This window comes from Lolium rigidum, chromosome 6 (genome assembly GCF_022539505.1).
Source record: "Lolium rigidum isolate FL_2022 chromosome 6, APGP_CSIRO_Lrig_0.1, whole genome shotgun sequence".
NCBI lineage: Eukaryota > Viridiplantae > Streptophyta > Magnoliopsida > Poales > Poaceae > Lolium > Lolium rigidum.
Window position 1 is genome coordinate 156792486 of NC_061513.1, and position 10982 is coordinate 156803467.

The window sequence follows — 10982 nt, forward strand, 5'->3', positions numbered from 1 at the left end:
CACTCATCCTCAGGGACGATCGGGAAGTTTCCGGCGTACTTGACGCGCCCCACGGCGATGGTGTCGCCGATGCCTCCGAAGGTAGAACCCTCCCGGTTCCGGCCTCCAGACGCCGCAGGCCCCACGGTCGGTGCCAAATGTCGTTGCCTATTTGACGGTACCTCGGAGGAGGGATCCTCACGAGGGGAAGAAGAAGTGGGGGCCATAGGGCGGAGTGCACTCGGGACGGTGGTACGCGATTTACCCAGCTTCGGAACACCTGCACGAGGACAGGGCCTATTGCTGCTTGTCTGGAATTATCTGGGCGCTTTCGCGTTGTTACAATGAGTTGTGGTCGTGCCTCTAGGGCTCCCGGGATCCGGCTTATAAAGGCGCACGGATCTAGGGTTTACACGGAGAGTCCTAGCCGGAATACAAGTTGCCTAACTACGGTACAATGTCTTGCCGTTTACGTCAAGGATCCGCCTTCCTCCAAGAACGTGCTGGATCCGGATACTTCATGGGCCTTCACGGATCCGGCCTCCTTCGTAGGTCGGTTGGGATCCGGCTTCCTATTCCTGGGCTGGACTTCATCTTTCAGGATCTACAGCAATTGGGCCGCCCGATGGGCCACATGCCACATCACCATCTGTGGGCCACCCGGGCTTGCCGGATCTAGGTCATGCCGTTGATATACCCATAAAGTATACCCACAACAGATTTTGCTTCAGACATGTTGGTCCCTATGAGTGCGAGAGCCCTTTTGCGGATGTTGATCATGAGTTGCCTGCAGATTTTGCTGATTTCCTCGCCATGCACGCAGAGATCCGTGACAACAATGTTCATGATCAACTTCAAGCTGATCTCGTTGAGCATTTGTGGAGGATCAAAGGATTATCAACAAATGTCGTGGCACCTTGATCTAGCCCTATTTATTACATTTGTTTAGTTGTTTTATTGTTTGTTGTATTTTAATTTGAAAACAATCCCCACATATTTATTTGTATACTATATTTGATAAATGATCGTGTTTTAAAAAACCCGTATTTAATGGTTGGGGGGTGTTTGGGGGACGCGACTGGGGAGCGACGTCCCCAAACGTGGCACGAATAAAACGTGTCCCCCAAATGCTCAATCCGACGTCGTTTGGGGGACGGTTTGGGGGACGCGACTGGAGAGTGGAGACGCTCTCAGTAAGTTATTTCAGAAATGGGCCGAGGAGCACATTTAACCGATGGAACCTGGACTGTCGTTGGAGGAGTGAGGGCCAAGTTTCTTTTCATTTTTTGACGTTGAAGGCTCAAGTTTCGATTTCAGAGGAAGAGTAAGGGCCACGTAAAAGCCCATGAGCGACCAGTGGTGACGAGTGGCCCAGAACTCGGCTGGGAGCGAGTCCACCGCCTCGCAGCGCATTCACCGAACTACCCATTCCTCGCAGCCGATCGGACGGCGGCAGAGCGCCGACTCGCTCGCTACGAAACCGAACGGACGGCCACGATCTGCCCCGCCTTCCCGAGCCATCGCCCCACGCAGGACGCAGCCAATAAATCCACCGCCGCCCCCGCCAGGAAACGCCTGGGGTTTCTCCTGGTTCTGCTCTCGGCGCCGCGGCGGCGCTCATCGTCCCATTTTCCCTCCCGGATCCTGATCGCGAGGCCGAATCCAAGGTGAGCCGCCATCTCCCATGTCCCATCGATCTCATCGCTTCAGTTCGTCCGTTCCATGCGATGGTTGTGCGTTGCTGTTTATCGGATCCGCAATTCTAGGCGTTTTTGGGTTCATCTCGTCGCGCGAGCGAGGTGTTGGTTTCGGTTAGATCGGAAGGGCTGTAGTGCTCATAGTGGTTCAGCAGCATTAGAGCAGCGGCTCAGGTAACATTATATATCTCCGCGCCGAATTTCGGTTTGGTTTTGGTGGACGTACGTATTTTCTGCGTCACGTACGTCTCGTAGATATAGTTTTCTCCCTGATCCATATCACGTACGTCTCGTAGATACCAATAACGCCGGTCTACTGAAACGATCTAGCTAGGTGCTGTTTATAGATCCGATTTTGTTTCTGGTATGGAGGATGGATCAATTGATAGTAGAGCGTATACTGATATAGACGTTCTAATAGAAATGGGTTGTATGTCTGTGACTGTAGATCTATTGTTTCTGCATGAACATATGATTCGTGTTTAAGACAATGTGTTTTATCTAAATAGATTTGTCTTCTCTAGTTCTGTTAGATGTCAACCTCTGTTACGTTAGAGGTATTCTCTGCTACCTGGTTCGTGTGATTCACAAGAGTAATCAAACTTCATGTCTTTTGGTAGTGTCTTTGTGGTAAACAAATTGGGATGTTCCTAATAGATTTTTTTCTTCTGTTTCTTGAATGTATTCGTCTCACAACCATGGGTATTTTCGTATGTTCTGTGTCATCTCTATTCTTTCAATATAAATAATGGTATTTCCATATTGCTGTCTACTTTGTCTTATTCTGTGGAATAAATGTTACAATGTTTCGCTTTGTTGTCATGCAGAATGCAATATAAACTGAAGTGCTACCTTGGTTGCATTATATTGTGTGCCCTTGTACAGGCTTTGAATTTGTGCTTCCCTTTCTTTGACCAATTTCACACTACTTTCCAGAGTTTTTTCTTTGCATGCTCCTTTACCTATTTAGTTTGGTATAAATACTTAAGAGATACCTAATAGTCTGATTAGGACTGTCAAGCATTTCTTCCTTTACCTCTTTAGTTTGGTATAAATACAGAGGAGCTACCTAATAATCTGATTAGGACTGTCAAGCATTTCTTCCTTTACCTCTTTATAGTTTGTTATAAATACATACAGCTACCTAATAATATGATTAGGACTGTCAAGCATTTCTTCCTTAGGGTGGTTCAGTAATTGCAGGTGCTTTTTATTAGTTATATAGTCCTGGTAGGCACTCTAACTTCGTTATATTTGCAGCTTGATACTCAAAAGTAGTCAAGATGGTGAAGTTCACAGTAGAAGGGCTCCGCGGTATTATGGATAAGCAGGCTAATATCCGGAACATGTCTGTTATTGCTCATGTCGACCATGGTATGTGCTTTGAAATTTACCACTTGGGTTGCATAAATATTGAAGTTTTTATTCATTTGTTTTCTCTGGCTTGATGCTTTTAGCTTGTTCGTAATTGTCTCTTGTTTTTATGAACAGTTGCCCACCTTAGATTGGTGTAATATTATGTCGCACAACATTGCTTGTTAACATTGATCTTATATTATCTCTCTATATCGATGATTTATGGCTTGTTCATACTTTGGCTTGTTTTGTTACAACTTACAACACATCTCCATTCTAGATTTGTGTAATATTTTTATTTTGCATTTATGTTGTCTGATTTAATGTTGATCCTGAAAATTTCAAGTCTATAATTTTGAAAATACTGCATTTAACATGATTGGCACTGTATTGTAAAATTCAATGGATAATAATTTTAAGGATATGATAATCATGTAGGATTTTAATTCTATTTTCAGGTTTCCTTAAGTAAATGGATATTATTATTTCAACATGTATATTTGTAGCTTGTTCATACTTTGCCTCTTTTGTTACAACACATCTCCATTCTAGATTGGTGTAATGTTTTCATTTTGCATTTATGTTGTCTGATCTAATTTTGATCCTGAATTTTAGTCTACGACTTTCCGAAAATAATGTGTTTAATATGATTGGCACAGTACTGTAAAATGTAATGGATAATCATTTTAAGGGTCTCATCACTTAATTCTACTTTCTTGTTTTCCTTAGTTATGGATCTGATTATTTCAATATGTATTTTTTGTATTTTGCATTAGTGTATATACTTGTGGTGTTATACAATTAAACCGCGGTAGATCCTGTGTGCTCATCAAGTCACTTTTGATTGTCTTTAATTTGATCTTCTTATTAATCCCTGAAATTCCAGCATTTGTGGGCTGTCCTTTTGTCCTATGACCACTGCTCTAACATTGTGTAATTTAATGCTTTGCTTCTTGTTGGATATTTAGCACTGTAAATTACATCCTCTTTTTCTAGGAGTTCAATTATTTAAGAATGGATGTATTACAAGTTATTGAGTCATATTTTACCGTGTTAATGGCTTTAATTCGCTGCAGGCAAGTCTACACTTACTGATTCCCTAGTGGCAGCTGCTGGGATTATTGCACAGGAAGTTGCTGGTGATGTTCGCATGACTGATACACGTGCAGATGAAGCAGAGCGTGGCATCACAATCAAATCCACCGGTATCTCTCTTTTCTATGAGATGACCGATGAATCACTCAGGTCTTATAAGGGAGAGAGAGATGGGAATGAGTACCTGATAAACCTTATTGATTCACCTGGGCACGTTGATTTCTCTTCGGAAGTCACAGCTGCTCTTCGGATTACTGATGGTGCTTTGGTGGTGGTTGACTGTATTGAGGGTGTTTGTGTGCAAACTGAAACTGTGCTTCGTCAAGCCCTTGGTGAGAGGATTAGGCCTGTCCTTACTGTGAATAAGATGGACAGATGTTTCCTAGAGCTTCAAGTTGAAGGTGAGGAAGCCTACCAGACTTTCTCCCGAGTCATTGAGAATGCCAATGTCATTATGGCAACATATGAAGATGCAAAACTTGGCGATGTGCAAGTCTACCCAGAGAAGGGAACTGTTGCCTTCTCTGCTGGTTTACATGGCTGGGCATTTACTCTCACGAACTTTGCAAAGATGTATGCCTCCAAGTTTGGAGTTGATGAATCTAAAATGATGGAGAGGCTTTGGGGCGAGAACTTCTTTGACCCAACCACAAAAAAATGGACCAACAAGAACACTGGCTCGCCTACTTGTAGGAGAGGTTTTGTTCAGTTTTGCTATGATCCAATCAAGCAAATCATCAATACTTGCATGACTGACCAGAAGGATAAATTGTGGCCTATGTTACAGAAGCTTGGTGTTACCATGAAGTCTGATGAGAAGGAGCTAATGGGCAAGCCTTTAATGAAGCGTGTAATGCAAACTTGGTTGCCAGCGAGCACTGCTCTGCTTGAGATGATGATATTCCATCTTCCTTCTCCTTCGCAAGCACAGAAGTATCGTGTGGAGAACTTGTATGAGGGCCCCCTTGATGATGTCTACGCAACTGCGATAAGAAACTGTGACCCACAAGGTCCTCTTATGCTCTATGTTTCGAAGATGATCCCAGCATCTGACAAGGGCAGATTCTTTGCGTTTGGCCGTGTCTTCTCTGGGAGAATTGCAACTGGCATGAAGGTCCGGATCATGGGCCCCAACTATGTTCCTGGCCAGAAGAAGGATCTGTATGTGAAGAGTGTCCAGCGTACAGTTATATGGATGGGAAAAAAGCAAGAGTCTGTTGAGGATGTTCCTTGTGGTAACACTGTTGCTATGGTTGGCTTGGATCAGTTCATCACAAAGAATGCTACACTGACAAACGAGAAGGAGGTTGATGCATGCCCAATCAGAGCCATGAAATTTTCTGTATCCCCTGTTGTACGTGTTGCTGTTCAGTGCAAGGTTGCCTCGGATCTTCCCAAGCTTGTGGAAGGTTTGAAGCGTCTGGCAAAATCTGATCCTATGGTCCTGTGTTCGATGGAAGAGTCTGGTGAGCATATTATTGCTGGAGCTGGAGAGCTGCACCTTGAAATTTGTTTGAAGGATCTGCAGGATGATTTCATGGGTGGTGCTGAAATTACTGTCTCCCCTCCTGTTGTCTCTTTCCGCGAGACTGTTCTTGAGAAATCTTGCCGTACTGTGATGAGCAAGTCCCCGAACAAGCACAACCGTCTTTATATGGAAGCTCGCCCCTTGGAGGAAGGACTGCCTGAGGCCATTGATGATGACCGCATTGGCCCACGTGATGATCCCAAGGTGCGCTCCAAGATCCTGTCTGAGGAGTTCGGTTGGGACAAGGATCTTGCCAAGAAGATTTGGTGTTTTGGACCTGAAACCACTGGCCCAAATATGGTTGTTGATATGTGCAAAGGAGTGCAGTATCTGAATGAAATAAAGGACTCTGTTGTGGCTGGCTTCCAGTGGGCGTCGAAGGAAGGCCCATTGGCGGATGAAAATATGCGTGGGATTTGCTTTGAGGTCTGTGATGTTGTTCTCCACACAGATGCTATCCACAGGGGAGGTGGTCAGGTCATCCCAACGGCTAGGAGGGTCATTTATGCTTCTATGCTTACAGCTAAGCCAAGGTTACTAGAGCCTGTATACCTAGTGGAAATCCAGGCACCTGAGAATGCACTTGGTGGTATCTATGGTGTGCTTAACCAGAAGAGAGGGCACGTGTTCGAGGAGATTCAGAGGCCTGGTACCCCACTGTACAACATCAAGGCTTACCTCCCTGTTATCGAGTCCTTCGGTTTCTCCAGCACACTTAGGGCTGCAACTTCTGGTCAGGCCTTCCCGCAGTGTGTGTTTGATCACTGGGAATTGATGTCTGCTGATCCTTTGGACGCCGGTTCGCAGGCGGCTCAGCTGGTCTTGGATATCCGCAAGAGGAAGGGACTGAAGGAACAGATGACCCCTCTCTCTGACTTCGAGGACAAGCTCTAAATGTTAGCTCTCATGATATCTGCTGTTGCCCCGTTTTTTCCTTTATCTTTGGTCTAGTGTCAAGATTAGTACTCTTACCTCAGTGTTCCAGTGCATTGAGTTGTGAACTTGTGATGTGTTCGTGTTATTTTTGTATGGTAGCGTGCTACTGAGCCTATTTCGGTTTCTGTCAGATTTAGCAAACAATTTTCCTTAATGATATGTTTGGTTGAGTACTTGCATGTTTCCAGCTACCGCCTTGCATCTTCTTGTAGTTTTTCTGTTAATATCTTCAATAATCGTGCCCAGTTTACCTGTTGACTCCAGCTGTATCTTTATAGTTGGAGATTAGCCGGCACTTCCAATTTGTGCTTCTAATAATACTGTAGCATAATTGATCATCCAACCATGGTTTGTTCATGTAATGTTCTCTTTGTGTTCAGCCCTGCAACTTCAGTTTTTATTTGCAGGCTTAATCTCTTCCCTTTTTTAGTTGTCTAAGTGTATAGCAGCAAGTCAATGATTGTTTTCTCATATGTGTACCAGACATATCCACCGACAGGCTGACAGCTCTCTGACAATCGCGGCAGAAGTTGTAAGCTGTATGAAACATGTTTTCTCGCTATCAATTTCACCTAGCATCAATTTCATGGTCGAATATTATCGTGAAAACTTTACATGTTTATATAGTGCATCTTCCCCACCTGAAGGAAGCACCTTCGACTAATCTTTTCTTTCTTTGTATTTATTGCCATGTTGCTTATGATTACTGTTCGAGCGAACAAAACTGCTGCTGAAAAAAGCGAGCAACTTAAAACGACAAAACTTAAACTGATAATGAGTTGTGATGTGTTTGTGTTACTTTTTTATGGTAGCTTTCTACTGAGACTATTTTGGTATCCGTCAGATTTAGCAAACAATTTCCCTTAATAATATGCTTGGTTGAGTACTTGCATGTTTCCAGCCGTCGCTTTGCATCTCCCAATAGCAATTTCTGTTTATCATTGATAATTGTGCCCAGTTTTGTTTCCTGACTTGGGTTGTGCTTTCGGGTATTGCTGGATCTGGTTAATCTCTTTGTGGTATCAGGTCTGTGATCATCTCATAATTGGCTTTTTATCATTATTACTTGTTCTAAGTGCTATTTTTTCATTATCATCACCAGTCCTCCAGTTCAACTGACACTTCCTATTTGTGCTTTTAATAGTCGAATTGATCATCCGACCATGGTTTGGTCATGTGTCTTCAGCCTTGAGACTTCGGGTTTTTTGCAGGCTTATATCCTGGTGCTCTTCCATTTTCAGTTGTCCCTGGTGATTTGTTGCTCGTTTATTTGGTCAAGACTATAGCACCACGGCCAGTTAACTGACGCCTACTTATAACGGTGATTGTTTACTCATATGTTTGGCATTTCCATCCTCTACTGATGGCCCTCTGACAATTATGGAGGAAGTTGTAAGCATCATGAATCATGTGATGTCGCTATCCATATCACCAAATGTGAATTTCATATATCCCAAACTTTACACGTTGTGGTGATCAAGTCTGATTCCCTGTAGTTGGTGGCTTGGTGCAACGGATCAAGTCCTCGGAGATTGATCGTAGCCAGGTTGTGGTTGTGATTCAAGACATCGAGGCGATTATCACTTCTTGCTTTTCCACGGTGTCTTTTAACCACGTTTATATATAATTGTAATGTTGTGGCACACACTCTAGCTCGCTCTATGTAGTAGTTTATTCCTGTCATATTTAGAAACATGCACTATGGTTTGTCATGATCAATAAAATGCCATATTCTCCAAAAATAGAACTTTACACGTTCATCTTCCGCACGTGATATTTGCCCAGGAAGCATTCCTTGGGCTAATATTTTCCAAAAGGGGCTGTTTGTTGTTTTCCTTATGTTTACTGCCAAGTCTGCCATGTTGCTTATGATTATTGCCCGTACAGACAAAACTGCTGCTGAAGAAAGCACACAAGTGGACTTAAACGACAATAAGGACCGATTAAGCACAGGTTTGTACAGGCCGCCATTATGACCCGATCGATCTGACTAGATCCCCAACGCCTCGGCAGCTAAGTCAAACATACGCCATCGTCGTCACTAACCACGTTATTATGCCGATTTTCCGATCCATCATGTCAATTTGAACGAGTAAATCTACTGGACAGTATGGGACTGTGTCAGCTTCTGACCATGACTTATGTAACCACAGCGTATTATATAACGCTCCGAGCGCCAAAAGTCCTGAACTCTGATGACTCGTTCGCGCCGGGACGTCAGATTGAATAATTGGCTTGCTCCGTCAGATGGTTGGATAATTTGCTTTGGTCCGTCAGATACACGCCTCTTCTCCGTAACTTGGGACAAGAGAACACCTCACCAAACACCTACTCTACACCTCAAGACCACACTCACCAGGCATCTTCCATGAAATGTTAATTACACATTCTCACGTGACGGCAGCAGCTATCAACGTGTGCATAAAAGGAGATCAAGGTAGGATTAGCATTCAGCAAACCCAAGTTCTTTTCTGTTAGTACCAAACTTGCACCAACCCAGCTAACCCAAAACCGAGGAGACCAAGGAACGGGAAGAGTGCGCACCAAGGCGATGGAAACCGAGGCCTTCCCGATAGGGTTCACCAAGGGCATACGGTCCTACTGGCGCCGGAGCAAGTACCAGCGCGTGGACGGCGGCGGCGGCGGCACGGCGGGCCGAGGCACGCGCCATCTGGTGCGGCTCGGGGACGGCAGCAGCGGTGACGGCGACGGCAAGAAGTGGGGCGTGCGTCTCGGCGGCATGTTCCGGGTGCGCGTCAAGGCGCCGGCCGTGGCCGCGGCAGCGGTACCGAAGCGCGTGCTCGGGGGCATACGGGACGCGTACGTGGACGCCATGGTCGGCGCGGCGAAGAAGCACTCGGCGGCGTCGCTCAGCCTGCCCAGCGGGCCGGTGCCGGAGGCGCTGTGGCAGAAGCGGGTGCCCGTGCGCCGGTCGCTCAGCCAGGCGCACGCGCGACAGAAGGCGGATGAGCTGGGACAGAGGCTCGTCCTCGAGATGTACAAGTCCGTGCGCGCGTCCAGGGACCTCTCGGGCATGCTCCAAGCATCGGCGGCGCGATAGCGTGCATGCATCGGCAAATTCGAAATAATAAACCTAGTTATGTATGTGTGTTAGTACATAATATAAGGGCAGGATGATCAGTTGATCTCCGTAACATGTTCATAACCATGGGGCTTGCTCTGCTGTAAATTCTCTACAATTCCAAGACTGTGAGAAGACATACCTAGCAGCTAGCATGTATGAGTGTAACATATAACCAGGATGATTAGTGTAAAAAACTGCAATTGTGCATGCCTCGATGATTGCATTGATAAATAGTGATATAAGGATTACAACTTGTGCTATAAGAAAGTTAGGTCGGGTTCCTAAACCCTAGGTAACCGATGGTATAAATTGATCTAAACCTCTAGGGTTATCTAACACACCCCCGCAGTCTAAACGAGGGGACAAGACCAGTGGCGGATCCAGCGCCCCTACTACCCGGCGGCTGCCCGGGCTTCCGGCCGTCCGGCACACTGTAATTTTACCCGTATTTGATAAAATTTAGCAACTTAAGCCTTCAAATGTACTGTTTGCCCGGGCTTTCAATAAATCTTGGGTCCGCTACTGGACAAGACGTCTGTGATGCGATGACTCGACCGAAACTCAATGAACAATGGCGTTGACAGTCCTTTGGTGATTACATGTGCAAACTGTGAGCTGGATGAAACATGTAGTACACTTAGAGACAAAGGTGGATCCAAGGGGCGAGCGGGGCCTAGGCCCCCTCTATGCGCCAGCCACCCCCATGGATATACGGCAGGGGCCAACACTGTTTTTTTTAAGACAACACCGACTCATTTATTAAACGATTGGAACAATGTTTACATGGAAACATAGCCCCTCCGGGAGGGTATCAAGCCACACATGGCGACCAACAGGTAAGGTAGTAGCCATTAAATTTTCCTAGTTTGGCTTTACTAGTCATTAATTTTTTTTTAGGACAACTTCCTTTTTTTGAAAGGGGGGGGGGGGGGCTTTTTTGAGGACAACTAGTCATTTGTTATGGGTAGTAGTCATTAGATCCTCACGTGGCCCAAGCCCAAATAGCTCAAGAATTAGATGGCCTAGCTACTGGAATTACACTACGTGCGGCCAGGAGCGGTTAGTCCATCGATTAGGACATGTACAATGATATTTAGTCAGCTGTAAGTCACACCACGTTAGGAAATTTGATGAGCTGTAGGTGAGAGAAGAAGGAAAGAGAAAGAGGTCGTCCGTAAATTTACAGACGGTCGATTCGCGTGAATTCCGCTAGCTAGCGACGGCTGCTCTTCCATTGTATTGAATGGGTGTCGGTAGTTGTGGCCCCGAAAGGGATCGTGCTCCCATTTTCTTCTTTCTGAATCAA

General features: G+C 45.3%; 2 protein-coding genes across 2 annotated transcripts; both read left to right on the forward strand.

Moving 5' to 3' along the window:
* The first annotated feature begins 1565 nt into the window (after window positions 1-1565).
* On the forward strand, window positions 1566-6658 carry LOC124666737 (elongation factor 2-like). Its single transcript, XM_047204064.1, has 3 exons — window positions 1566-1646; window positions 2937-3050; window positions 4109-6658. Exons 2-3 carry the CDS (start codon window positions 2960-2962, stop codon window positions 6547-6549), a joined length of 2532 nt encoding a protein of 843 aa, XP_047060020.1. The 5' UTR covers window positions 1566-1646; window positions 2937-2959; the 3' UTR covers window positions 6550-6658.
* Window positions 6659-9142: 2484 nt separating this feature from the next.
* Window positions 9143-9754, forward strand: LOC124662011. Its single transcript, XM_047199901.1, has one exon. The coding sequence runs from the start codon at window positions 9143-9145 to the stop codon at window positions 9650-9652; it is 510 nt and encodes a 169-aa protein (XP_047055857.1). The 3' UTR covers window positions 9653-9754.
* The last annotated feature ends 1228 nt before the right edge of the window (window positions 9755-10982 follow it).